General features: G+C 45.8%; 1 protein-coding gene across 1 annotated transcript; it reads right to left on the minus strand.

Annotated features, from left to right (window-relative positions):
- Positions 1-8,397: 8,397 nt before the first annotated feature.
- Positions 8,398-14,252, minus strand: ZBTB8B (zinc finger and BTB domain containing 8B; the record flags this gene model as incomplete). The annotated part of the gene is made up of 3 exons (XM_080920866.1): positions 13,274-14,252; positions 9,139-9,317; positions 8,398-8,712 (listed from the first exon to the last, which is right to left on the minus strand). The coding sequence occupies exons 1-3, from the start codon at positions 14,229-14,231 to the stop codon at positions 8,398-8,400; spliced, it is 1,452 nt and encodes a 483-aa protein (XP_080776992.1). The 5' UTR covers positions 14,232-14,252.
- Between the last annotated feature and the right edge of the window lie 13,369 nt (positions 14,253-27,621).

The following is a 27,621-nucleotide window of genomic DNA, read 5'->3' on the forward strand; positions in this document are numbered from 1 at the left end:
TATTTTTATTTTATTTAAAATTTTAATAAATATTTATGACTTATTTATTTTATGTATGTGAATACACTGTAGCTGTCTTCAGACACACCAGAAGAGAGCATCAGATCTCATTACAGATGGTTGTGAGACACCATGTGGTTTCGGGAATTGAACTCAGGACTTCTGAAAGAACAGTCAGTGCTCTTAACCACTGAGCCATCTCTCCAGCCCTTTTATTTTATTTTACATGTACAGTGCTTTACCTGTGTGGATATCTGTGTGCCTGGTGCCCATGAAAGGCAGAAGATAGAATCAGACTCCTTGGGATTGGAATTACTGATGTTTGTAAGCCATCGTGTGGATTCTGGGAATCAAACCAGATCCTCTTTAAGAGCAGTGAGTACTTTTAACTGCTGATTCATCTCCCCAGCCTCATGACATATTTCTTAAAGAATTGTTTTCATTTAACAACTGATCGTCTTTCCTTGTCCTCCAATTCCTCAAAGATTCCCCTTTCCTTCCACAAACTTTCCCTTCTTTTTGGCTCCTTCATTAAAAAAAAAAAAAAAAAACAAAAACAAAAAAAAAAGACAAAATAAAGCCAAACAACATGCCAACAAAAGAAAAACAAAACTTCCCACAAAAAGGGGGAGGGGTGGGCCTAGTGGCTCATGATTTCAATCCCAGCACTAGGGAGGCCCAGGAAAAACAGAAGCAGGCAAATCTCTGTGAGTTTGAGGCCAGCCAGGTCTACATCGTGAGTTCCAGGACAGCCAAGGCTGTGTAGATAGATCCTGTCTGGAAACAAAACCAAAAACCAAAATTGGAAATAAAGATAAACAAACACAAGAGTAGCAAGAGAAAAAAAATGTCCAAACAAAGCAAAATGAGAACAAAAGTCCACAAAACACTGCTGGGCTTGCTCTGTGTTGGCCGCTCGGGGGCAGAGGCTGCTCTGGGGACAGAGGCCTGCCCTGAGATGTGGTGATATACCCAGGGAGACTCCACTGAAGAAAACTGATTTTCCTTTGCCAGCAGGTCTCAGATAGTATCTTGCTTAGGGGTGCCAGCCTGTGTCCACTTGTCCCCTTCAGTGATGTTAGTGTATGAGCTTGAGCCTGTGCAGGCCCTGCGGGTGCTGCTACATTCTCTGTGGGTTCACACGTACTTCAGTCCGGTTTCCTCGGACTCATCCGTCACCCGGGTCTCTTACAGTCTTTCTACCTTGTCTTCCACACAGATCCCTGAACTTTGCAGGGTGCATGTAGGTTTTAATGAAGACATTCCATTTGGGACTGAGTGCTCCAAAATCTCTCACTCCCTTCACATTGTTCAGTTGTATGTCTCTATGTTAGACCACCACAAGAAGCCTCTCTGACGAGGACTGAGTTAGGAACTTATTCATTGATATAGCATGATGTCATTATGACTATTTTATTGCTATGTTCCTTTAGCAGAATAATAGTATTAGGTTTTCCCCTAGATCTGTGACCTACCTCATCTCAGGTTCTGGGCACTTCACAGGTATGGGTTATATCTCTTTGAGAGGGCTTTAAATCCCAGCAGAAAGTGGTTGGTTGTTCCCATAACTTTTGTACCACCACTGTGTCAGTGTATCTTGTAGGCTGGTCACCGTTACAGGTTGCAGGGTTTGTACCTGGGAGGTACTGATGATCCCTTCTCTGGTAGCATGCAGGGGGTACCTTCAAGTACCATGAACCCTTGTTGATATATGGCATTTTTGATGGTCCCATTCTGACTGCTCATTTTATACATACTTCAAAACAATTGGCAAACTGTATCACTCATAGGTAGATAAGCACAAAGAATGAACATTACTTAAAACAGGGGAAAAAAGTTGGCGATTGCTGTCTATATTTATGCATGTGTGTCGATTTGTATATGTATGTCACATAGTACTGTAACCAAGGAGACCAGAAGGAATCAGATCCTCTCTGTCTGGAGTTACAGGTGGATCTGAGCTGTCCAACATGGTGCTGGGATCTGAACTTGGGTTCTTGGAAGAGTAGCAAATATTCTTAGCCACCAAGCCATTTCTCCAGTCCCAAGGAATAGTAAGAAATTCTTCTGGTTATAAGAATTAGGTGGAGAGACTGGAGAGACAGCTCAGTGGTTAAAAGCACTGACTGCTCTTCAAGAGGTCCTGAGTTCAATTCCCAGCAACCACATGGTGGCTCACAACCATCTGTGATGGGATCTGATGCTTTCTTCTGGTGTGTCTGAAGATGACTACAGTGTACTCACATACATTAAATCACAGGTGTTATTTACATTCCTTATGAACCCTTGAGAAGACTGTCCCCACCCCTCAAGAGAACTAGCTTCATAATATGCGTTTTTAAATTCCAGGTTTGTATCTTGGACCCATCTGTGGAGCTGTGGACTGTGAAGGGCATCCTGATTCCCGGTCAAGATAGGTCAGCTCTTCTGCAGTATCCAAGGGAGTCTGGGAACCAGATGACCTGGACTTCATTGCAGGCCTGGGGACCCCTAAACCAGCTCCTGCTGCCTGTCCCCCACACTTCGTACCATGCTTTCCTACCCTGGGGTGTCCCTGCGGCTGCCCTATGCCCCCCAAACACCGGCCCAGCAGCGGTATGGGATAAGTGCTGTTCAATTTCCTGTGTCCTGCCTCCTGGAGCAGCCTGAGCCCTGTAATGGAGCAGAAGCGGGGACCCCGCCCCCCCATATATCCAACACCCATCCATGCACTGTATCTACTATGAGACAAAAATATCTTTTGGTGAACTTGGACTGAATGTGTGAGAAAAGTGCTATAATATGAACTCAATTCATTTATGGTTGATGTTGAGTCCTATTGCAAATTTACTTATAAAAATGCAACCACAGACAGCCAGGGATATACAGAAAAGCCCTGTCTTACAAAAAAAAAAAAAAAAAAAAGTCATCATGGTCTGCAGCTGTGACCTGCTTAGCATGTGGGAGACCCCAGTTTCAATCCCCAGCTATGTGAGTTAAGCCTTGAAGAGACTAGGATAATTACTGACCATCAAATGTGAAAGCACATTTAAAAGGGGACCAGTTCATGATCTGAGAGTATACACCAGAGAAGCAGCTCTTTTTAAAAATGACAGAATACGGCAACCCAGTTATTATAATGTACACTGCCAAACTCCGGATCGTCACTTAGGAATGAACAACCTGAGACACTATGGAGTGTTAATACATTACACACTCTGGGCTTCACAGCTGTCTTCCTCCCAAGATTCTGCTCATGGGACCAAAATGGCATGTCTGGAGGCTATGTCAGCACCCAGGAGGCAGAGGCAGACAGGTGTGAGTTTGAGGCTAGCCTGGCTAAAACTGAGTCCTGGCTGAGGTGAGGCAAACAGCGTGGTCCTGTCTTAAAACAACAAACAGAAACAAACACCAAAACAAAAAAAAATCAGCGACAGGAATGAATGACCCTAGGTTTCTTCCTTTCCGGTTTTGCTTTTAGGTTTTCATATACCGGGTGTGAGTGTGTTGCCTGAAGGCAGGTGTCCACCGAGGCCAGAGGCTAGGGCTGAGGTTAGAAGCAGCTGGGATGCTGGGAACTGAACTTGGGTCCTCTATAAGTGCAAGAACCCCTCACCACTACGCCTTTATCAAGTAGAAATTTCTGGTTGTGTCATGTGATGTAGACGCACATGATGTTTTGGTGAAGCAAGATCCACGAGAGAACACGTGATGCTTGGAGAGAATATAAACAGGAATCAATATAAGTGACAGGTGCTTGCATAGCCAGCTGTGCACAACTTCCTAGGTCTTGTGTCTTCACTAATCTTCACTTCGTTGAGAGTAGCATGGCTTCCCGGCTGGTCCTGGTCACTCCCATCAACCTGTGTCGATTCAGCGGAGGCCTGGCAGTTTCTGCTGCGATGTGCCACCGCTGACACTTTTGGACAGGCCCCCCAGTACTTTTATTTCTCCCCCACCTTTGGTGGGCCATAAGGGGAGGCAAAGCGTTTGAGAACCATTACTAAACTAGGTCTTGAAATATCTACACCATCTTTCATTTTTATTTTACTTTTTTGAGACGGGCTTTATTTGTCATGTAAACCAGGCTGAATTCCAACTCAGAGATAGACCTGCTTCTGCCTTTGCAGTGCTGGGACCATGCCTTGCTGGTACAGCTTCTTAAATATCCCATCCTGGCCTTGAACTTGTTTTGTTCCTGAGACTGAATTCCTGATCCCCTGTCCTCCTTTTCCCTAGTGCTGGGATCCTAGGTGTTTCCTCCCACACCTGACAGAATTTCTAATTCCTTTCCTTTTCTTTTTTAATGATTTATTTATTTATTTTATGTGAGCACACTGTTGCTATCTTCAGACACACCAGAAGAGGGCATCTGATTCCATTACAGACACCATGTGGTTGCTAGGAACTGAACTCAGGACCTTTGGAAGAGCAGTCAGTGCTCTTACCCACTGAGCCTTCTCTCCAACCCAACTTCTAAGTTTCTATATCTTAAACCTATATCAGATATTGGGCAAGCGGTGAAACACCTGGACTCAGAAACAGAATACAAAATTAAGATCATTTAAAACACCGTTTTATATCTAGAGTTTCTCAACCTTCGTACTAGTTTTTAAATTTTTAAAATTTATTTATTTTTGAGACAGGGTCTCATTGTATATTCCTAGCTTGTCTAGAGATAGCTTTGTATACCAGGCTGGTCTCAGATCAGAGATCTGCCTGTCTCTATCTCCTGGGTGCTGGGATTAAATAATGTGCCACTACAAAAATATTGACATTTTTATTGAAGATTTATTATATATATGTGTGTGTAAGTACACTGTAGCTGTCTTCAGACACACCAGAAGAGGGCATCAGATCCCATCACAGATGGTTGTGAGCCACCATGTGGTTGCTGGGAATTGAACTCAGAACCTCTGGAAGAACAGTCAGTGCTCTTAACCACTGAGCCATCTCTCCAACTCCCCATACTAAAAGTAGATAATCCTTTTAAAGTAGATAATCCTTTCTTCTGTGACACTCTCCTATGGAAGATTGTTCAGCAGCAAATCTGGCCTAAACCTAACTAAATTGGACACAAGAAGTTTCTAATAAGCAGAGGTGACTCCAGACAAGGCCAAATTTTCTGTGTCAGACAATAGGACATCCAGATGAGAAGCTCTGTCTACTGGAAAATCTCCAAAGCAATTTTTTAGAACCCCAAAGTCATGAAGAGGTCATGAGATAGCTCAAAAGGACCATTGTTCTTCCCAAGGAAGGTGGAAGCAGTCAGAGAGGTTGAACTGTGAGGTAGGAAGGTCATATTAAAATAGAAATAAGCAGTAAAAATGTTGAACATAACTCCTGTACAGCAATAAATTTATACGTCCACTTTATTTTCTTTTTGCTCAGATCTGTTTTGGTTTATTCTTTTATTTCTTTTTCTTTTTATATTTATTTTATGTATGTGAATAAACTACAGCTGTCTTCAGACACACCAGAAGAGGGCATCAGATTCCCCATTACAGATGGTTGTGAGCCACCATGTGGTTACTGGGAATTGAACTCAGGACTTCTGAAAGAACAGTTGGTGCTCTTAACTGCTGAGCCATCTGTCCAGCCCCTTATAATTTGTTTTTAAAGACATCATCTTGCTATGTACTCTGCAGCTTTGGCTGGCCTACAAACTGCTTTGTACACTAGGCTAGCCTCAAACTAGCAGCACTTACTCCTGCCTCCTCAGGACTAGGCTCCCAGATGTGTGTGCCAATGTGAACCACTACAAATAACAGGCAATATTTTTACTTCAAGCAAGAAAAATATTTAATAACAGTCAGTTCAGAACACTTCATATAGTTGGTAAATTTGCTATGCAATGCTAAGGCCTGAAGCCACGCCCCAGTGTTGCAAGGAAAGTGCTTGACCACTTAGCCACAACATCCCCAGCTTTATTTAGTCTGTTTTCCCTCTCCCTCTCTTCCTCTCTCCCTCCTTCCCTCCCTCCATCCATCCTTCTCTCTCTCTCTCTCTCCCCCCATCTCCCCTCTTCTCTTCTCTTTCTTTTGAGACAGGGTTTTGGTGTGTAGCCCTGGCTATCCTGGAACTCACTCTGTAGACCAGGCTGGCCTCGAACTCAGATCCTCCCCACTGTGCCTCCCAAGTGCTAGGATTAAAGGTGTTTCACCTTTGGCTTAAAAAAGACTGGCTTAAAATTTTTCCAATACTTTCATTTATTTCAAAACTTTTTGTTTTGGTTTTTGTTTTCTTTGTATGGCAGAGACTTACTTATCAATGACTGATCCTAATCTGTATCAATGACTGACCCAGAACTCTATATAGACCAGGCTGGCTTTGAACTCACAGATCTGCCTGCCTCTGCCTCCTGAGTGTTGGGATTAATAAAGGCATGTATCACTAGGCCTGTGTAGTATCAGTCTATATGGTGTGGCTATATATGGTAACCACACCCGAGATATCCACGCCTTGTTTAAGGACATGTGTGTGAGCATCAAAGCAACCTAAGTGTCATCAGAGTTTAGGTGTGGTCCTACACTCTACCCAAGTACAATGGAAATACCTTCTGGGGTGGGAGTCAGTAGGAGACTACTTGGTCATCATGGTGAAGGTCCAGGGCACACCAGCTATTACTGAGAAAACCAGGGAAAGAAAAGATTTTGCTTTCTTTCTGTCTTTTTTTTTAAATGAAATTGACAATTTTAAAATATTTTATTTTATTTGCATTGGCCTGAGGGTATCAGATCCCCTGGAACTAGAGTTAGAGACTGTTAGCTACTGTGGGAGTGCTGGGAATTGAACCCCCGTCCTCTAGAAGAGTAGTCACTGCTTTTAACCTTCCAGCCACCTCTCCAGCCCCTTTGCTTTCTTTCTTCTTTTTCCTTTCTTCTTCTCTTTTTAATTTTTTTCCCCTCTTCTTGTGGACAACAAAAATTGGGTATCTGTTTATTACAGTACTAGAGATTGGACCTAGGGCCTTCCTAATGACAGATAATGAGCTGTACCCCCAGTCCTGCCAGGTGACGTGATGCACACGTTTAAACCCAGCCCCTGGGAGGCAGAAGCAAAGGCAGTTAGAACTTCAGGAGTTCGAGGCCAGCCTGGTCTACACAGTGGATTCCACAGCAACCAAGGCCACACAGAGAAACCCTGTCTCAAAATACAATCGAACAAACAAATGCTTTAACTCTTCAACAACAAGACAATGCATACAAGTCAGTTTATAAATGCTTTCCACTGGGTATTGTTCAAGAGGCAGAGAGACCAGTGATTTCGCTGCATTTTGAACCTGTATTAAAATTAAAGGAAGACAAGGGATTTCTTTTAAAGTCCACTTTGGGTACTTTAACAAAAGAAAAGTCTGTGAGAGTTCCTTCTAGTGCGGCTTTCACCCATGGCCTTTCCTGGCCTTTGATACTTGAAAGACACTGGACTTGCTTTGCTACAGTTGAGACCTAGCTCCGGAGTGGGTGCAAAGCAGACCGGCTTAAAACCTGTTCTAGCCAGCTCCTTCCTTCTAGAAGGTCTAAAACCTGAATGTTAGGTAGGCATTCATATCCCCACCCCTCTGCAGCTCAAGTCTGGGCATAAACTAGGTGACAGGATCTCGGCGGGACACGCATGTCCAGGAATGTCATCAGGATGCACATGTCCAGACTGCATGTCCAGGAAATGACTAAGAAGACCAGGGAGCCTTTTGAGTTTTGTCCAGATGACTTGCTTTATAATCTCAGGATAGGGGATCTGCGTGTATGGAATTGTCAACTAGCAGACCAGTCAGGGATGCTACCTTGCCCGGGCTCCCTGGCTCACCTCTGGGGGCTCCTTAATTTAACTCAATCCAGGCCGACAAACAAGAGGGTCCGAACGAACTTGTAATTTGTTTCAGTGTTTGTCTGCACATAGCTTCCTCTAGCTTTTAGGAGGAGAGTCTTAGATTTAGAGAGTACCTTCCGTGACCATGTTTTTCATTGAAGCAGATTCCCAGAAAATGAGACTGCAGAACTAGTTACGAGAAGCCTGGCAGAAGAAAGAAAGATGCTCTGACAACACGTTCTTGCCACCTCTTCAGAAGCCGGTAATGAAGAAAGCATAGCGCTGAGCAGGGAGGTTTTCTAATTCCTCCTGCCCAGGGTCGACTTCTCAGCAGGAAAATTAGGAGGGCCTCAGGGCTCAACCTTGATTCAGTCAGAACCAAGGAGAGGCCCACAAAGCCCTCAGACTCCACGATAAAAAGTCATCAGTATTCTGAGTCACAGCCCCCAGCTTCTGCTACGCAGTCTAACAAAAAAAAAAAAAAAAAAAAAAAAATCCGACTGTAAAAACACTGGGGGGGGGGGGGGAGATGACCCCCAAAGCTCAACAAATGGTAGCTTTCACTGTAGAAAAAGCCATAACACTTAAAGCCTGCCCACTGAGTCAGTGCTACGTAAGCGTCTCCGGGGCTGGTAAGTTGGCCCGGAAGTGTGGCTTGTCGTCAGAATCCTCCGCAGCTGGGTCGTTCTCCTCACCAGACTCTATGTAGATCGGCCAGTCGTCTGTGTCGCTTTTCTCGTGGTTCTCAGAAGACGCTTCCACCAGGCTGAGGTTGACGGGCACCAGGTCGTCATCCTCATCTTGGGGGTCTGCCACACAGGTGCAGCTGTCACACAGCCCAAAGCGCCGGAGGCCCTGGGACAAGTGGCTAGTAAAGGTTCTTCGACAGCCTTTGCAGATAATTGGACGGCTGGATCTGTGGACCTGTCAGCAGGAGGGGACGCAATAAAGGTCACAGAAAAGGCTGGGGTGATGGCTCAGCAGGTAGGAACAATGGCTGTATGGCTGTACAAATGGAAGCATGCTCCTCTCCTGCCTGGGGGTGGGGTGGGGTGGGGGGCACTTCTGGTGGGAAACTGGGGAGACAGCTTATTCTACATCTTTATCAGGGGAAGAGACCCACCGTCTGCTGGCTCTGCTGGTTCTGGCCTCATAACAGCCATCTCTGAATACAAGCTAAACTTCTTAGAAAACTAGCCTGTTCACAGGCTATTGTTAACTTTCTAAGTGCCGCCAGATTGGCTTTAACTTGGTAAAAGGGAACTTCACAAACTTCCTTAAAAATCTGCAGATGGCAGACAAGGGACAGACAGACAGACAGACCCTTACAGTGACGTCCCTGACACTTACGCTCAGGGCGTGGCTCCGAAGGTGCTCCTGTCTTGTGAACCTCTTGCCACAGGTCTCGCAGGGGTAAGGCCGTTCACCAGTGTGCGACCGGATGTGCCGCTTGAGGATGCCCTTCTGCTTGGCGGTGTAAGGGCAGAAAGGACACTTGTGCAACTTGATGGGGACCACCAGCACGTCACCTGAGGAATCCAACAGATGCAATTAACTGTAAACAGGGACAACCACAGCCACCTTTCGGGGTGGGACTGGGAAACACCCTCATGCCAGAGAGGGTGATCACCAACTCCACCTGCTAGGAAACAGCAAGATTGACCAAGTCCCACTTTGTCTGGCTCCCCAAAGGTCAAGGGTCAAGTCAACTAAGTGGGCTTTCCCACCCCTGTCCCTGTGCTTAGATACTGAGCCCAGGGTCCTGAATGTGATACCCAAATGCTCTTCCACTAAACACCATCTCTGCCCACCCAGCTTGGTTTTTGGTCATGAGCATTAGGCTTTAATAGTTGGGACATCTCTCCGGCCCACGAAAGTTTTCTGCTATTAAGATTTTTGTTAATTTATTTTAATTTTTATTCACGTAAATGGGCATATTTGTGTGTTAATGCCAGGTGTGTATGGGTACCCATGGGGGCAAGGTGTCTCCCTGAAGCTGAGGTTATGAGACACCTGACATAAATGTCCTGGGAACAAACTTGGGTCTTCTGACAGAGCAGCCAGAGCTCTTAACCTCTGAGCCATCTCTCCAGCACCATGTTCTGTGAGTTTTACAAACATTTTGTGGTATATCAAAATTATTTTTGTTTTCCCTGTACACTGGGTGTGATTCATCCTGGTTGCTATGAACAGTCAACAAATGCTATGTTTTTTTTTTTTTTTGAAGATTTATTTATTTATGTTATATATAAGTTAGCTGTCCTCAGACACACCAGAAGAGGGCGCCAGATCCCATGACAGATGGTTGTGAGCCACCATGTGGTTGCTGGGATTTGAACTCAGGACCTCTGGAAGAGTAGTCAGTGCTCTTAACCCCTGAGCCATCCCTCCAGCTCAATGCAACATGTCATGAAGACCGATCTACATGCAACTGAAATGGTGTAGAGGTTTTCACTTAGAAATACTAGGAAACCAACCCAGACATGCTTATCACAGAAACATTGTGATATCGGATATACCCAGCCTTCAATTTCTTGTACCTACAGGCCTATCATTAAAGCCAATAACAGCAACTGTGGCTTTATCCCAAACTTGGGGGCTACAGTGATGTGCTGGTTTGAATGAGAAATGTTTTCCATAGGCTCGTGTATTTGAACCCTCGGTCCCCAGTTGGTTGTATCATTTGGACACTGTGCCTGGAAGTCCAAGAGTGTTTAAAGATTAAGTAGTTGATTTGGGAATAGACAAAGAGATAGGTGGGAGTCCAAGCACCCTAAGGCGTAGTGATTCAGTGTGTGTTCAGGGAGGTTTATATTAAACATGACGAGCCCGGGATTCCTGAAACCTAACATTTCACCGAAAGATGCAGGAGAAGGTATATTTCACTTCAACGATCATAGGTATTTATTATGATAATAAATAATAATCACAGTTATCATGGTTTTTCTGGAACTGCTCTGAAGCCAGTACACCACTATGGCCCAGAGGTGTCCAGAGGCCAGACACCCACTCACGTGCCAGGATCTCTAAGATCAGGAGAGCTGCTTCCAAAACTAAGGGGACCATCTAAACGAGCAAGACCATGTCCAACATGTTGAGAGTCTCTCCATTTCCTAGGAGCCCCCTCAAACTATCTGTCCCGCCTCCAAAACTGGAACTTGTTGTCCAGGAAAATACAATAGGAAAGTAAACTCGCCTTCCTTTCTCTTACAGTCAGCAAGGCATGCTTTTCCCTTTGGGCCCCAGGCTCTCCAGTGGCAGCACCCCCCCCCCAAATAGGCATTCCTGGCACCACAGGATGATGCCACATGGGTACCTTTAACCCCTTTCTCCCTGAGGCCAGGGGTCTTTCTCAAGACTCTGACGTGACATCTAGATTAACAACACAAATGCAAATTTCTCTCTCATTCAGTTCTTTTTGTTTTGTTTTTACTGTTCAAGTATTCAAACTTAATGTGTACCATCTTCATCTTCACGATTTCTAAATGGTGTTTATTAGCATCACGGTTATCTTATGTTTGTGATGTTTGTGTGGACATGGGTACACATGTGTAAGAGCTACCATCCACATGTGGAGAGGTCAGAGGACGACACCCTTTGGGAACCAGTTCTCCTCCTTCCCTGTGGGCTAAAGGGTCAAGCTCAGGTTGTCAGGTAGAAATGACAAGCTGACAAGCCTTCTTACCGCTGAGGCATCTTACCAGCCCTCATCTTTATTACTAAACTAAGCCAATACCTGCCCCAGACCTTCCTGTTACCAGCAACACACGCAGCATCTTCATCTACTTGGACTCCTCCTAGGCACCGAAGAACATCCACTTAAGGTAATGCTGAAAGAAATATTTGCTTTGTGGATACAACAAACATTGGAAGTGTTTTCTTTGTTTGTTTTTGGAGGGTCTTCTGTAGCTCAGGCTGGCCTCAAACTCACTATGCACCAAGGTCTTGAATTCTGATCCCTATGAACTACCATGTCCTGCCAGACTTTTTTCTTGTCCCTTTTTTTCCTGCACACTAACAGTTCCTCATATAGCCTGATATCCTCTCAGGGATTATAAGTAACTGAGGGATGATTTAAAGAACACGGGACATTACTAACAAATGCTGTCACTTCGTGTATTTCATTTATTTTATTTCATGTGTACAGATGTCTTAGCTACATGTACGTCTGTGTACTATATACCCGCGCTGCCTGTGGAAGTCAGAAGAGGGTGTTGGATCCTCTGGAGCTAGGGTTACATTTGTAAGACACCATGGAAACTAAACCTGGATCCTTTGCAAACACAGCAGTTAAAGTGCTGTTAACTGCTGAGCCATCTCTCCAACCACCTATTTATTTATTTTAGTCAGCATATCACTAAATGGCCCCTTTTGGCATGGAATTTACTATCTAGACCTGGGGGGCCTTGAACTCACAGAGGTCCGCTTGCCTCTTCCTCCTGAGTGCTGTGTAGCAAGGTGCGCACCATCACACCTGACAGCATCAGTTTACAGAGGGGACATGAACATCCGGCGGGCTTCATCATCTAAGGGGAGTCTTGGGACCAACCCCTCCTGGACATCAAAGAATGACCACACCCTGTATAGGCAACACAGAGATATACAAAGAAGAGCCAGGCAAAGGACTCAGTTAGTGACTCACCAGCAGAGCCTCATTTTTTGTTGTTTTTGCAACACAGGGCTTTGCTGGGAAGCTCTGGCTCTCCTGGAACTCATTACATAGGCCAGGTTGGCCGCCTGCCTCTGCCTCCTGAGTGCTGGGATTAAAGGTGTGACCTGCTCCCGATACCTGACAAGGACCTGATTCTACCCAAACACACATGGCCACATATACTTATAATCCCAAACATGCATGGGCCACACATACCTATAATCTCAGCAATGAAAAAATGGAGATAGTTGAATCCCTGGAGGTCTGAGGTCACTGGCTACCTAGGCTAAGCAAAATTAGCAAGCCGTAGGTCAACGACAGACCCTGTCTCAAAAAACTAGGTAGGGACTAGAGAGATAGATGAACAGCTTAGAACACGGGTTGTTCTTTCAAAGAACCTGGGTTCAGTTCCCAACATGCACGTGGCAGGTCCTAGCCCTAAGTAACTCCTGTCCTAGGGGATCCAATGCCCTCTCTGGCCTCTGCACACATATGATGTACAGACTTACACGCAGGCAAAATGTCCTACATGCAAAACAAAGTAAAACAATTTATATTTACAAAAAGCAAAAACAAAGCCGACGTCTCTTAAGGTGCAACATCTAATACCATCCTGTGGTGTGTTCGCATGCGCACGCGCACATTCGCGAACACACACACACAGTACACAAAGAAACAAGGTTCTATGCACAACAAGTGCTTAATTACTAACCATGGTTAGTGGTGGCGGCGGCGGCAGTGGTGGGATGAGAAAGGTGAGGATCCCGGTGAGGATCGCAATGAGGTGCGAACACAAGGCACAGAATGCACTAAATGCCCGCCACCCAAACTCACCTGAGTCCTCTCTGTACCAGTCGTTCTGAACGTCCATCACCGAACTCACGGCCACTCCTGGACCTTCCAGTCTTCCCTCCAAGCCACGAGAAAAGTGATGGTCCACGTCATCTTTGCTCTGGACAGCCCCGTTGCGCAGGAGAGCCTCCAGGAACTGCTTCACGTGGTAGCTGCTGTAAGTCAAATCCAAGGCCTGGTTACTGGGCAGGCCCTCGTCCGCGTGGGCCAGTGGGGCGGCATATTGAGGTAGCCGTTCGTCAGCCTCCGCCTCCACTCTGGCAACATCGAATTCCACCTTAGGGTCAACCCGTCTGGGAACAATACAAAGGTCACTGTCTGAGGTCCCAGAGCCCTGGCTGTCTTTCGCCACCAGTTCCAAGGGATGGCAGTCATCACAAGGAGATGATCTTGTACAGTCCAGACTCGCTTCTCCATCTACTGGGGAGAAGACGAAGCTCTTGGTGCCACAGGACGTTCCCTCCAGTCCTGAACTTGGGCTTTCACTGTCTATCTGATGAGCTGCGGCTGCCGCCGCGGCCACCGCCACTGCGGCAGCCACCGCGGCCTCCTTCTCCATCTTTCTGCAAATGTCCAGGGACGACCTGATGTACGCCTTGCAGAAGTTGACCACGTCGTTCATCTGCAGATAGCTGGCAGCTGACATGACTTCAATCACATTCTCGCCACACAGATCCAACTTTCCAGAGTAGAGGAAATCGAGGATGGTGGAGAAGGCGTCGGAGGTGACGATGTCCAAGGAGGCTGTGCTGTGCCGCCCGCTGTCCTGGATGTAGTGGATGAGCAGGGCCCGGAAGTAGCCACTGTTGGCGAACAGAATGTTCCTGTGGGCCTTGAAGATGCGCCCTTCCACGATGATGCTGCAGTCACAGAAAAAGTCTCGTTTCCGCTGCTCATTCAACTCCCCCAAGAGCTTGGCGCTGTAGGACGGTGCCTCCATTTCTCCGCCAGCCGCTGCTGCTCTGGAGGGGCCTGGAGTGCTGCCAAGATTTTCGTTTACGTTATTATTTACCTTACTATAGGCTGTTCATATTTTGTTTTGACTTTTCTGTAACCTAGGCTGGCCTTGAATTTTCTATGAGCCCAGGCTGGCCTTGAACTCCTGGGATTGTAGGGGTGGCTCACCATCCTCCAGTTTATGAGGTGCCTCAACCTAGGCTTCCTGTGTGCAAAGCAACCACTCTACCAACAGATCTATAGCCCTGGCTTCTAGAAGTTCATATATTGTCATCTGTTATGTTTCAAAGCACTGGTTGGGGCTGAGAGATGACTCAGTGATTAAGAACTCTGCTGCTCTTGCAAAGGACCTGTGTTAAGTCCCCATCACCCACACAGTAATTCACTACTATCCTTACCTCCAGTTCCAGAGGACTCAACAGGTACCAGGCATTCATGTGTACACACACACACACACACACACACACACACACACACACACACACAAAGGCAAAATGCTCACATGAAGTAAAATAAATGAATCTAAAAAAATTTTTTTAAAGATTTATTTTATTTATATGAGTATCCTGTTGCCGTCTTCAGACACACCAGAAGAGGGCATCAGATTCCATTACAGATGGTTGTGAGCCACCACGTGGTTGCTGGGAATTGAACTCGGGACCTCTGGAAGAGCAGCCAGTGCTCTTAACCACTGAGCCTCTAATTTTTTTTTTTTTTTTTAAAGCCAAACTACTGGATCAGTGGTGTTTTCATGATGTAGGCTGTTTTGAACACTGAGCGAGAAGTAAGGCAGATAATTACATGTGGGCTTAGCGGTTGGTGTAGAAATCCTGCGAGGGAAGCAGGTATGCTGGTAAACACCTGTGATCCTGTGATACCTGTACTCAGGAGGCTGAGGCAGTGAGACCAGTTCTGGGACAATGTGGGATACAGAATGAGACCCTGTAGTTAAATAAATAAACGAAGGGTAGCACAGCCTAGTAGTTAAGGACACTTGCTGCCTTTCCAGAGGACCAGAGTTTGGTTCCCAGCATCCATACTGGAACTCCAACCCCAGGGGATTCAACACCCTCTTTTGGTCTCCACAAACACTCATACACATATGCACAAATCAAAACATATCTTCCAAAAAAATGTAAAAACTAAAACAACAGGCCAGGCAGTGGTGGCACATGACTTGAATCCCAGCACTTGGGAGGCAGAGGCAGGTGGATCTCTGTGAGTTTGAAACCAGCCTGGTTCACAGAGCCAGTTCCAGGACAGCCAGGACTACACAGAGAAAGCCTGCCTCGAAAACTAAGTAAAAATAAAGAAAATAAAAACAACCATAATTTTAGCACTTGAGAGGCAGAGACAAGAGGATATACCATCTTTGATATTTTTTTAACTTTTAATTTATTTACATTTGATATGTATATATGCGTGTATACATAATATGTATGTGGGCATGTATTTATTTATATTGTATATGTGTGTGTGCATGTACGTACATATGTGGGCACATAGGTGCCATGGTACATATACAGAAGTCAATTCTCTTCTCTGGCCTTCTGGGTTCTGAACTGAACTCAGATCATTAGGCTCAGCGAAAGTGCCTTCCTTTCTGAGCCATCTCTCCATCCTCAAGATTGTGTCCGACTACACAGAGAGTTCAATGCCAGCTTGAGCTAACATCAAACCCCTGCCTCAACAAACAAACAGCCAGAGATCCGGCTCAGTTGGCAGAATGCCTGCCTAGCACCCATGAAGGCCTGAGGTCTATCCCCAGGTCCCTATAAAGTGTGTGTGGGGTGTATGTGACAGCAGATGGTTGTGATCTCTGCACTCATGAATCATAGGCAGGAGAATCAGGAGTTCAAGACCATCTTCAGCTATATAGCTAGTTCCAGGTTAGCCTGGGAGATGACATCCTATCTCAAATAAATAAGTCCTTGTATGTCCTCATTTTTATCAATAAAGAAATCAAAGACAAGAAATGACCAAGCTGTGACAGGGTCAGGACTCATAACTGGGTTTGATGGTTTATGGACAGTTTCTTTTCCCGTGTCTCAGTCAGAAATTAGATATGGTCCAGTAGCCTCAGCTCAAATTTTCTATTACTATTTTGTGGAGAAATTTGGTGGGTTCCTGGGCTTGCCAGCAGACATGTTCCCTTCTCAGGGTTCTGGTACCCCTAAGTCTGCTATAGAACCACTCTCCCCACCCCTAGTTCTTGGCCAATGAAGCAGGCACCACCCAGCTCAGGTTCCAGGTATGTAGGCTGTCCTATAGGCTACTAGAATCAACGTATCTTACTCTATGACCATCAGCAAATTGGCCCAGAGAGGGCACAGTGGCTAGAACCAGTGAAAAGCAATGAAGCCTTTGTTGGGCTTCTGAAAGGGGCATCCTACTCTGTGAGCTGACAGAATGTGATGAATGTGCAGCTGTCCCACTAGAGGAACCGGGCTTACAAAGGTGACAGCCGATGGCACCTGGGGATGCTAAGCCCTACCTAGCTCAAGCTGTGTTCGAACCAATTAAGTCCCTTTTCACCTCAGCTGCTCTTGGTGACAGAACTAACTCCACCATCCTGGATTAAGACCTTCCTATGTTACAATCTCCTTGCCTTCTGTCAGAAGATGGCAATCTCTTTACAGGCATAGGTGTGTCTTATTGACTCTGACAGCACTCACAACACCTGGTAGACTGCTGTGGTTAGAGAATGTTTGCTAAATTAAAAGGCATGCTCCCATTTTTAAATGCCAGGCAGAACACTAAAACCAAGCTTAGAATCTTTCCAGTGGTGTGGGAAACGGAGGTGCTCCTTCCCTCTCCCTTACTTCACCTTGCTCCTTCACCTTACTGACCCACTGCAGTCCTGGGTAACTGGAGTCAGCTCTTTGCATCAGCAGCTTCTATATCCATGTATTCAATTAACCACAAACTAAAGATATTTAAGGGAAGAAAAGGTCAGAGCTGTACTCTCTGTCTCTCTCTCTCTCTCTCTCTCTGTGTGTGTGTGTGTGTGTGTGTGTCTGTGTGTAGGGGAGGCTGGGGGACATATGTGCCACAGTATCTATGTGAAGGTCAGAGGACACCTTGTGAAAGTTGTTGCTTTCCTACCTTGGAGGTTCCTGGAATTGAACCTAGTCTTCAGGGCTAGCAGCAAGCACCTTGACCTACAGAGCCTTATCGACAGCCCAGTTCCTATCTCTATTTTTAGATTCATTTTAAACTCAACAAATTATAATCCTAAAAAAGGTTTTCATCCAAAGTAGTTAAGTGAGCACTGTTCTTTACAAAGAAGAAGATTTACAAAGAAGAGCATTGTCTTGTATTTGTAGAAATTTTACACACACACACACACACACACACACACAATTTGCGATCTCAAGTGCTGTTGTGAGGATAACCTCCACCTGATTGGATATAGTTATTTTTATTATGAGATGTTTGCTATCTGTGTGCCCAATCCCTGTGGAGGTCCTCAGAAGGAATCAGATCCCTGGGAACTGGAGTTATAGGTGGCTATGCACCACCATGTGGATGCTGGGAATTAAACACCGGTCCTCTGCAAGAGCAGCCAGTATTCTTAACCACCTCTTCAGCTCCCATAGCTGTAGAATTCTACTGCTCCTATATAAATCAATCTGGGATGTTTCCCCAGCCGAAGGCGTCACTGTGTTCTCACTCTTTCCTTTGACCAAAACAAAATCAAAAATACTTCCTCAATGATGATGGCCCAGCACCTGCCTGTTTAGTCTTTGCTAGACACCTTTCCTGTTGTGGATCCTTGTAGCAAGGATTAGTCTCTCAAAATGCTTTTCATGGCTACCATGTTGCCTTTAAACATTTCCCTTTAATTTCGTCCCCTTGAATGTGCACAGAGTTTACTACACACTGTGACACTTGCATGCCCACTGCTTTTTTAGTCATTTCTCAAATAAACTATTTCTCCTTAAAGAGTCTCTGATTGTCGGACTGGAGAGGTGGCTCAGTGGTTATGAGCACCGGCTGCTCTTCCAGAGGACCGGGGTTCAATATCCAGCAACCACATGGCAGCTCACAACCATCTGTAACTCCAGTTCCAGGAGAGCCCTCTTCTAGCTTCTGTAGCACTAGGGACGCATGTAGTTCACAGGCATATATCCAGGCAAAACACCCATGCACAAGATATTTAAAAAAAAATTTAAAGACACGATCATGTATAGTTACCTATAGTTAACTGAAATGTCACCAAGATATACTGGAAAAAAAAAAAAAGAAGAAAAAAAACTACAAGATCCAAGTGTGTGTGTGTGTGTGTGTTTTAAGTGTGTTTACTTATTGCATAGTGATTTTTTTTTCTGGACAATGATACAAGAGAGATGTAACGGCAGACATATTAGGGATAAGAAGTATATTACAGGACTCTAAAGTTTTACTTCAAACTTTCCTGGGCAGGTGTGGAGCACACACCTGTAGTCCCAGCCATGGAAGGATGAGGCAGGGGGATCATTTGAACCCAAGCTTGGTAAATAATCAGTCAATAATTATCTCCATCAGCAAAGCTGGTCTCTGGCACTCGGCTCCCCGGGCTGTCCTGAGAACCCCCCCCTTCTCACTGAAAAGCAGCTAAGCACTGGTCTAGTGCATACACGCTCATCACACACTGCACCTTCCTATGGGTCCAGTTCAATTCAACAGTCACTAAAGGCTGGACCAGCGAGATGGTTCAGCAGATGAATGCCCTTGCTACCAAGCCTGATGGCCTGAGTTTGATGCTTCTCATGGCAGAAGGACAGGACCAACTCCTAAAAGCTGTACTCCAACCTCTACATAAATATGTATGCACACAATAAATATATAAATAAATCAATGTAACTAAAATAAAATTAAAGCTAAGCTGGGTAGTGGTACACTTGCCTTTAATCCCAGTACTCAGGAGGCAGAGGCAGGTGGATCTCTGAGTTTGAGGCTAGCCTGGACTATAGAGCAAGCTCTAGGATGGCCAGGGCAACAGAGAAAGAAAAACTGTGTCTTGAATAACACCAAATAAATAAACAGATAATAAAAATTAAAACTTAAAGCTGGTAGGAGGTATCACAACTTTAATCCCAGCATTAGAGAGGCAGAGGAAAGTGGATCTCTGAGTTTAAAGCCAGCCTGGTTTACAGAGTAAGTTCCAGGACAGCCCAGGCTGTTATTAAACTGAGAAACCCTGTCTCAACAAAACAAAAAAACAACAACAACAGAAAATAAAGCCAATAACTAAGTGTGATGGTTTGTATATGCTTGGCCCAGGAAGTGGCACTATTAGGTGTGGCCCTGTTGGGAATAGGTGGTGTCACTGTGGGCATGGGCTTTATCCTAGCTGCCTGGAAGCCAGTCTTCTGCTAGCAGTCTTCAGATGAAGATGTAGAACTCTCAGCTCCTCCTGCACCATGCCTACCTGGATGCTGCCATGCTCCTGCCTTGATGACAATCGACTGAACTTCTGAGCCTGTGAGCCAGCCCCAATTAAATGTCCTCCTAAGAGTTGCCTTGGTCACGGTGTCTGTAGAACTCATAACAGCAGTAAAACCCTGACTAAGACACTAAGTATGGGGGCTGCCGATGTAGCCCAGTTGGTAAACTACATGTCTTCCTTGTGTGAGGTCCTGAGTTTGATCCCTCCAGCACTGCATAAACGGTATCCTGGTACAAGACTATAATTCAAGGACTGAAGAGACAGAGACAGGAGAATGAAGATTCAAGGTCATCCTGGGCTACAAATCCTGTTGCAATACAGCCTGGGCTACATAAGACCTGTCTCCAAAAAACACATACAAAACAACAACAACAACAACTCAGCAGTTACTATGTATATTTCATGACTAAAGGAAGCCATCAGAAATAGCAAAATTAACCAAAGCCAGTGCTCATCCCCAAAGAGGCTGTTGGTGATTGTAGGACAAACTCTTGGGTCCTTAAAGGGTCCTAGCCAGGCTACAAGACTATCTTTGATCAAAGGCCAAAAGCAGGGGCTGGAGAGTTGGCGCAACAGTTAAAGAAAAAATAATGATTACAAAGGACCTCAGTCCAATTCCCAGTACCTGAATCAGATGGCTCACAACTGCCAGGAACCCCAGCGTCTGCATGGTATCAACACCTCTGACCAGAGGGCAGATGCATTCCAAGCCTAGACTGACACACATATATTAAAAATAAAAGGGGCAGGCTAGAGAGATGGCCCAGGGGTTAAGAGCACTGACTGCTTTTCCAGAGGTCCTGAGTTCAATTCCCAACAACCACATGGTAATGGGATCACAACCATCTGTAATGAGATCAGATGTCCTCTTCTGGTGTGTCTGATGGCAGTTACAGTGTACTTATATATAATAAATAAATAAATATTAAAAATAAATAAATAAAAGGGGCTAGAGTCATGGCTCAGCAGTTAAGAACACTGACTGCTCTTCCAGAGATCTTGAGTTCAAATCCCAACAACCACATGGAGGCTCACAACCATCTGTAATGGGATCCGCTGCCCTCTTCTGGTGTGTCTGAGGACAGCGACAGTGTACTCAGATACATAAAAAATAAATCTTTTTTTAAAAAAAAGAACAAAAGCAGCCTGCACCTTTTCTGTGTCTTCCCTTTACCCCCATTTGTTTTGCTTGTTTGTTTTGAGAAAGAGTCTGGCTATGTAGACCAGGCTAGCCTTGAACTCGTTCTCATCCTCCTGCCTCTGCCTCTCCAGTGCTAGGTAGTTCACCACGACTGTCTGTCCAGCCCCTCTGACAACCCTCCTCCAGTCCCACCAATCTGAGAATAAAAACTGCTCCTCAATGAATAGGAGGAGTAGAACTTCCTATCATTCATTTCGAAGCACTAGAAAACCACTTGACAAGCACATTCATTTTAGTCTCATACTAACGCAGTGCCGAATTCTTCATTTTTCAGAGAGGGAATCTAAGGTTCAAAGATACGGACGACATGTCCAGGATTTAGAATCCATATTCTACTGATTACAGAGAGGCAATCCTTAGCCATTGTTTACCGATCTCTCCAAACCCTCTAACAGGTCTAGCAATAGACAGGAAGCCACTCCCTCATCTGGCCCAAGGAAAGGAGGAACACAGCTAAGAGTTTTGCAAGGGTAGAATTTCTGACCAATTGCCATCTTCGGTTCTCCTGCTAAATTGCTTTCTGGACAGTGGGAACAATCCATCCAGAGTCAGACGACCTGAGGAGGCCACTGGAACCAGGTAATGGGCACAGTCTCTGGTGTCTGGGTGTGGAAACCGAGGCCTTGCCTCTCGTAGGTCTTCCTACAGACGAAGTGACCAATGTCCAAACGGACCCTGGCCCAGTCTGGTCAAGCCTGGCACCCGGTTATCCTGCAGGATCAGAATGAGCAGAAGCCAGAAACTCCCACCTGGACCATGTGGGGTGAGACACCCACAGCCAGGGAGGGTGGGTGTGTGTCCACCGACCCCACGCAAGAGGAGGGAGGGTCTCTCTCTGAACACGACTCGGCGCAGCCGGGGTCCAGGGAGTTACTGGGCCGGACGGTCCAAAGCTGGCTGAGAAAGGCAACCGTGCCCGCTACCTACACCCGGTCCCCTGAGCCAGTGTCCGGAGATACCCCCAACTTTCCCCCAAACCAAAAAAGCCGCGGCGCAGACCGGATGCGGTGTTCTCACCTGGCACCGGGTTCCAGCCTCCTCCAGCGAGCAGAGCGTACCGACACGCCCCCTTTCATTCACCTGCGGCCCTCCAGTGAGAAGCGGGGGAGATGACCAATGGTGGGAGATCTTGGACCGACAAAGGCGGGGCCTTCAGCCAGCAGGTCCGTCAATGGTCCGGGTACCCACCTCTGGAGGATGCGCTCTGAAGGCTCCAGCGTTCATGGGGTGCTGGGAGTTGTGGTCTTGTTAGTGTCCGAGAATTTGGGAACTAATCCACTATGGAAGTTTGAGCAAACGAAAGTTTCTTTATTCAAAAAAACCGGTGTATCCGGGAGAGGGCTGGGATTCAAACCGTGTCAGTGAGAGTCAAGACAGATAACCTTTTTAAGTACTCCCAAAACACACACACACACACACACACACACACACACACACACACACACACACACACATTAGATAGGGTAGGCGCAACCAATCGGGTACATGCATGCTGTATTCCTACCGTTTTCCACATCTGACATTTTATATGGGTTACTACCTGTCAAGTAAGTACCTTGAGAAGTTTTTTTTTTTTTTTTTTTTCTTGATAACTTGGCTTGGCTTGAGACCAGCCAATCAGAGCCTATATAACGGCTGCTGGGGTTCAGTCCCCACTGGGTGCTAACCAACAAGACATGGGGTGGCGTAATGTGTTCCTAAACTCATGTTTCTTAGAATTTAGCCTAATACACGATAGAGACTTTATACAAAATGAGGTCTCTAAGGCTGAAGTGGTCCGGAGAGTCTCAGCGCTCTGTTTTAAGAGAAGAGCTAGAAAACAGAACTACAAATACCAAGATGCCCAAAAGGATAAGCAGAGGGAGGGGTGACGGTGGGGCGGGGGAGCCCCATATGGGGCTGGAGAGGTGGTTCAGTGGTTAAGAGCATGTGCTACTCTTGCATACAGTTTAGACTCCATCCACATTAGGTTACCCATGACCACCTGCAACTTCAGCTCCAAGGGATCTGAGGACCTCTGGTCACCACATACACACAGGAGCTCGAATGAGCTTTGTGGCGGCAGTAGTGCAGGATCATGAAGAAATTAGACTTCTTTCTCTCCTTGGGTCGGTCAAATGTAAATGCATCTACTTTTGTCTTTACCAAGTTGCTTTCTAATTTCTTCTGGAATCCATGTGTGTGACTGGTGAAGCCAGAGAGGTCTTCAGGTCCCCTGGAACAAGAGTTAGAGACGATTGTGAAGCACCAGATGGGCATGAGGAATGAAAGCCGGGCCCTCTGTAGGAGCAGTCGGTGCTCTTTACCGCTGAACCATCTCTCCAGCCACACCACTCTTTAAATTTTCCCCTATTTTCCCCTGGAACAGAGGTTTTCTGTGTAGCCGTGGCTGTCCTGGAACTTGATCTATAGACCAGGCTGACCTCAAACTCAGAGAGATCCTTCGCCTCCCAAATGCTGGGACTGGATGCGTGCATGACTCCACTACTGCCTAGCCTACAATACCTAGTCACTTGACCTATAACACCTCTTCTTGCTCCTCCTAAAGGCTAATAGCTCAGCTTGCCCAGGACCCCAGGATTATCAACACAGCAGTCCTTCCTATGTACCGGGCATTGCCTAGCCCTTACACTCTCTCGGATTCTCTTCTCTGGCTCTTTTACCACCCAGCTCTTAAGAGTGCTCTCTTCACAATTCCTTTACACTCTGATTCACATGACCTCTTAGCTTTCACCTGGGAAGACCCTAAAACTGGAACAAGCATCTCAGCTTACTTGGACTGCCCTTCCCCTAGGGTTTCCATAATAGCCCACATTTCTGCAGCCAGGGTGGCTCCTGACCTCCTTTCTCTTGACCGGACTCCCAGCGGCTTAACTCGCAACTTCTTAACTTAATAGGAAACAGAGGAGACAGGGTCTCCCTTTCAAAACTCCTGGCTTCCTGTCCTCCAGATCAATTATTTAGGCTTTCTCTAGGGAATAGCTGTAGTTCCTCACTGCTCCATCTACCAAGGAAGAGGGTCTTTCTTTTCTTGCCTGGCAGGGTAAGACAGAACCTGGATTCCCAACTTTGCTCACCCAGTCAATGAAGCTGCTAAGGGCCCTCCAAATGAGGAGCCTCTAGAGCATCCTAAGCCTGCCATGCCTGGTTTCATCTCACCTCAAAGATGCTCCTACAGGCTTCTGCCCTGGCTCCCCCAGACCCTTGACCAATCCTTTATTCTGTATACTACATTTTGGGGAATGGCTCTGGGGGATTGAAGCAAATAAGAGGACCCACTCTTGCTCCTACAGCCTACCTTCCTCAACAGCGAGATACAAGTCAGGGGATGACGGCCTTGCTTACCAGCACTGACAGCGGCCTCCTTCTCAGCTGGGGAGGCCTCATAAGCTCACATTTGGTCACTTTCTCTCCATTCTCTTGGGACTTCCTGTCACACAACAGCCTCTCTGCTTTGTTCCCTTCAAAGGGGGGCAGGGACTCTAAAACCAGCAAGCATTTACACTGAAAGCTCATGTGAACCAGTTCAACCAAGTGAAGAAGATTAAAAACAAATACAAGCTGGCTTACACACTATAGTCTCTAAGGGCTGATTCTTGTCCTGGGCTCTCTGTCTGGTCTCTAGTCTTATCTGTTTCTTTGCTTTTTTGAACCAGGGTTTCTCTGTGCAGTCCTGTGATGTGCAAAACATAAGGGTTCTTTGGAAACTCAGTTGTGTTGGATGGCGTTTTGCTGGGGCAAACACAAGAAGGAGTGTTTTCCTGAAGTGGACACAGGTGAAAAACTAAGGCAGACTCATGCAGGAATGGTTGGGTGAAGCAAACACCAGAGAAAGGATGTTCTGCTAAAGCAAGCAGATGAAAAGACACATAATGAAGGATTCTTTATTAAAGACTCATATGTATTCATCTGCCCTACATCATTAGTTGAGCTGCATTTGTCGTGACTCCATTAAAAGAAACGCACCAGAAAACTTCTGGTGGTGTGCTGCAGTTTCTTGTTGCTTCCGTGGAATCAGGCTGATTGGCAGAATGATGTCAGCTGAGACAGATTCACATGCTGAGGTAAGACCTGTGGAGGATACAGGATGTTTGGGGGGTATAAATAGAACTCCACAGGCTCGCTTATAGAGGTAGCAATGCGATGCTTGTGGGTCTCACATCTTTGCTTGATATTTGCTTTCCTGAGAGAGGCGCAGCTTAGAACTTCTCCTGGCTTTCCTGTTGGCTTGGTCCCTCCTGCTGACTCCAGCCTAGGCTAAGGCCTGGCTGTCTCTGCTAGGTTATGTCACTGCTGTTGCTAACCCGACTCTACCAAACTGGACTGCTGGTGTCTCTGTGAAGAGTTTGCAAGTGGACGGAGCTGCCGCTGCTGACCTGTGAACTGAACTGCCGATTTCCAGACAACACAGATGGGACCTGCTCCAAAGAACCTTCCTAAACAGATTCACTTCCCTCATATCCATTCTTTCCCACTACCTCTGGTGGGTGTGGGGTAAAAGGAAGGTTAAGGTATTTAAGAACCATCATTAAAAATAAGGTTTTAAAAAAAAAAAAAAAAAATACAGCCCTGGCTATCCTGGAACTCACTCTGTAGACCAGGCTGGACTCAAACTGAGAGATTGACCTGTTTCTGCCTCCTGAGTGCTGGGATCGAAGGCATGTGCCACCATACTTAACTCTGCTTATCTTTCTTTCTTTCTTTCTTTCTTTTTTTTTTTTTTTTGTTCAAAGATTTATTCCTTTATTATATATTAGTACACTGTAGCTGTCTTCAGACACACCAGAAGAGGGCATCAAATCTCATAAGGCAGGTTTCTGCTTACTAGGAACCTACCTTAATCTACCTCCAAGGGCAACTTTGACTAGGGCATCTCCTGGTCCAAACAGCCTGTATCAGCTCAAAGCTCCCTACTCTGTTGGAAAGTCATATAAAGTCTTGCTTTTCCACCATTTTGCTCTTCTCTCCTCTCTGTACACCCCTCGGTCCCCATGGCCTTGGCAGTTTGGTGGTTTCACTGTGCCCTCCATTTGTTGGCTTACAGGCGATTTTGCTAGGCTCCTCCCAGGGACCTAGCAGGCGACTGTCATCACTCCCAGGGACCTAGCAGACGACTGTCATCACTTGTTCATCTTCAGCCAGCCAAGTGAGGTGACCTGGCATAGAAAGACTGCTCCTCACCCCGGCTCTCTCTCACGTTCCCAGCCCGTATTTCTTTCTTTCTCTCTTTCTTTTTCCCTCTCTTTCTCTCTTTTTTTAAAAAGATGTATTTATTATGTACAGTGTTCTGCCTGCACACCTGAAGAGGGCGCCAAAATCCCATTACAAATGGTCCTGAGCCACCATGTAGTTGCTGGGAATTGAACTCAGGACCTTTGGAAGAGCAGTCAGTGCTCTTAGCTGCTGAGCCATCTCTCCAGCCCCTCATTGTATTTCTTACCCCTATAAAAATAGTCATGCCTCATTCATTAGAAACATTTCTTTTGCAAACAAACAAACAAAAAAACTCCCAGAGTTTTATTAGGTCCTGGTAAAACCTACTTGACTGTAGGGTACCACATGATGTGTTTGGCACTGATGCTCAGCATTTACTTCATCATTAGAGGAGCAAACAACCCTGAAGGAACAGTGAGAAAGCTGTTCAAATTTCTGGTATGCCCATTCCTACCACACCATTGCAGTGACTTCAATTCAGGTGAGAGCGAAGGCAAACTGTGCAGTTGTTTCAAGTGTGGCTGGTTACTAGGTCCTGGTTCAAGCAAGAAATGGGCAGTTGTGGTGGGAGTCTGTTACTCAGGCTGGCCCCCAAGACAAAAGACAACTTGAGAAAGAGGAAGAGGGACCAAGGAAGGAGAACACCATAATAGATGCTGGGGAAAAATAAAGTTCAAGAAAACAAATAATAAAACCTATTTTTAAATACATGCTAATAAAGAATAAGGTTAAGCAAAGTGCAATCACAGGCCATATTTTAAACAAAAAAAAATCTGGGGCAGGAGAGATGGCTTAGTGGTTAAGAGCACTGACCGCTCTTCCAGAGGTCCTGAGTTCAAATCCCTCAACCACTTGGTGGCTCACAACCATCTGTAATTAGATCTGATGCCCTCTTCTGGTGTGTCTGAAGACGGTTACAGTGTACTCACATATATGAAATAAATAAATAAATTTAAAAAAAAAATCTGGGACACAGATCTCTCAGTAATAAAAAGTTGGATCACTTCCTGGGCAAAAAACCCTCAGCCATCTGCTGCTAGCTGAAGGCAGCTGAGCTACTGAAGGCAGCTGAGCTACTGAGGACTGGGAGTGCTGTGGAAAAGCCATGAGCCCAAGTTCAGCCCTAGGATAGGGGGCAGGTAAGGATTACAGCCTGAAGAAACTCTGGCCAGCTCAAGCATGGTGAGCATGGCTCCCACAGCCTTGTTCTTCTCCTTGATTCCCTCTGCCTTGCTTAAAACAAACAAACAAACAACCTCTAGATTATATTCCTAGAACCAATGGCAGATGAAATTACTCCCACTTCATCTTGGTAAACCAATACATTGTTATGGGGTTACTGACAGGATTATGTATGAGGTGTTAGTTACAGGAGCAGTTATGACTCAAAGACAACCTTATCACCAAAGCCCACCCCAGCATGGGTGCCAGGTCATAAAATATGGAAATACTGCACAGCCTGACAGCATCTCAACAGGACAGAGAGTGTCTTTCCCAGGTAGATTGGCTGCTGTAAAAGTCTCTCAG

Source organism: Micromys minutus, assembly GCF_963924665.1.
Source record: "Micromys minutus genome assembly, chromosome: 9".
In the NCBI taxonomy this organism is placed as follows: domain Eukaryota; kingdom Metazoa; phylum Chordata; class Mammalia; order Rodentia; family Muridae; genus Micromys; species Micromys minutus.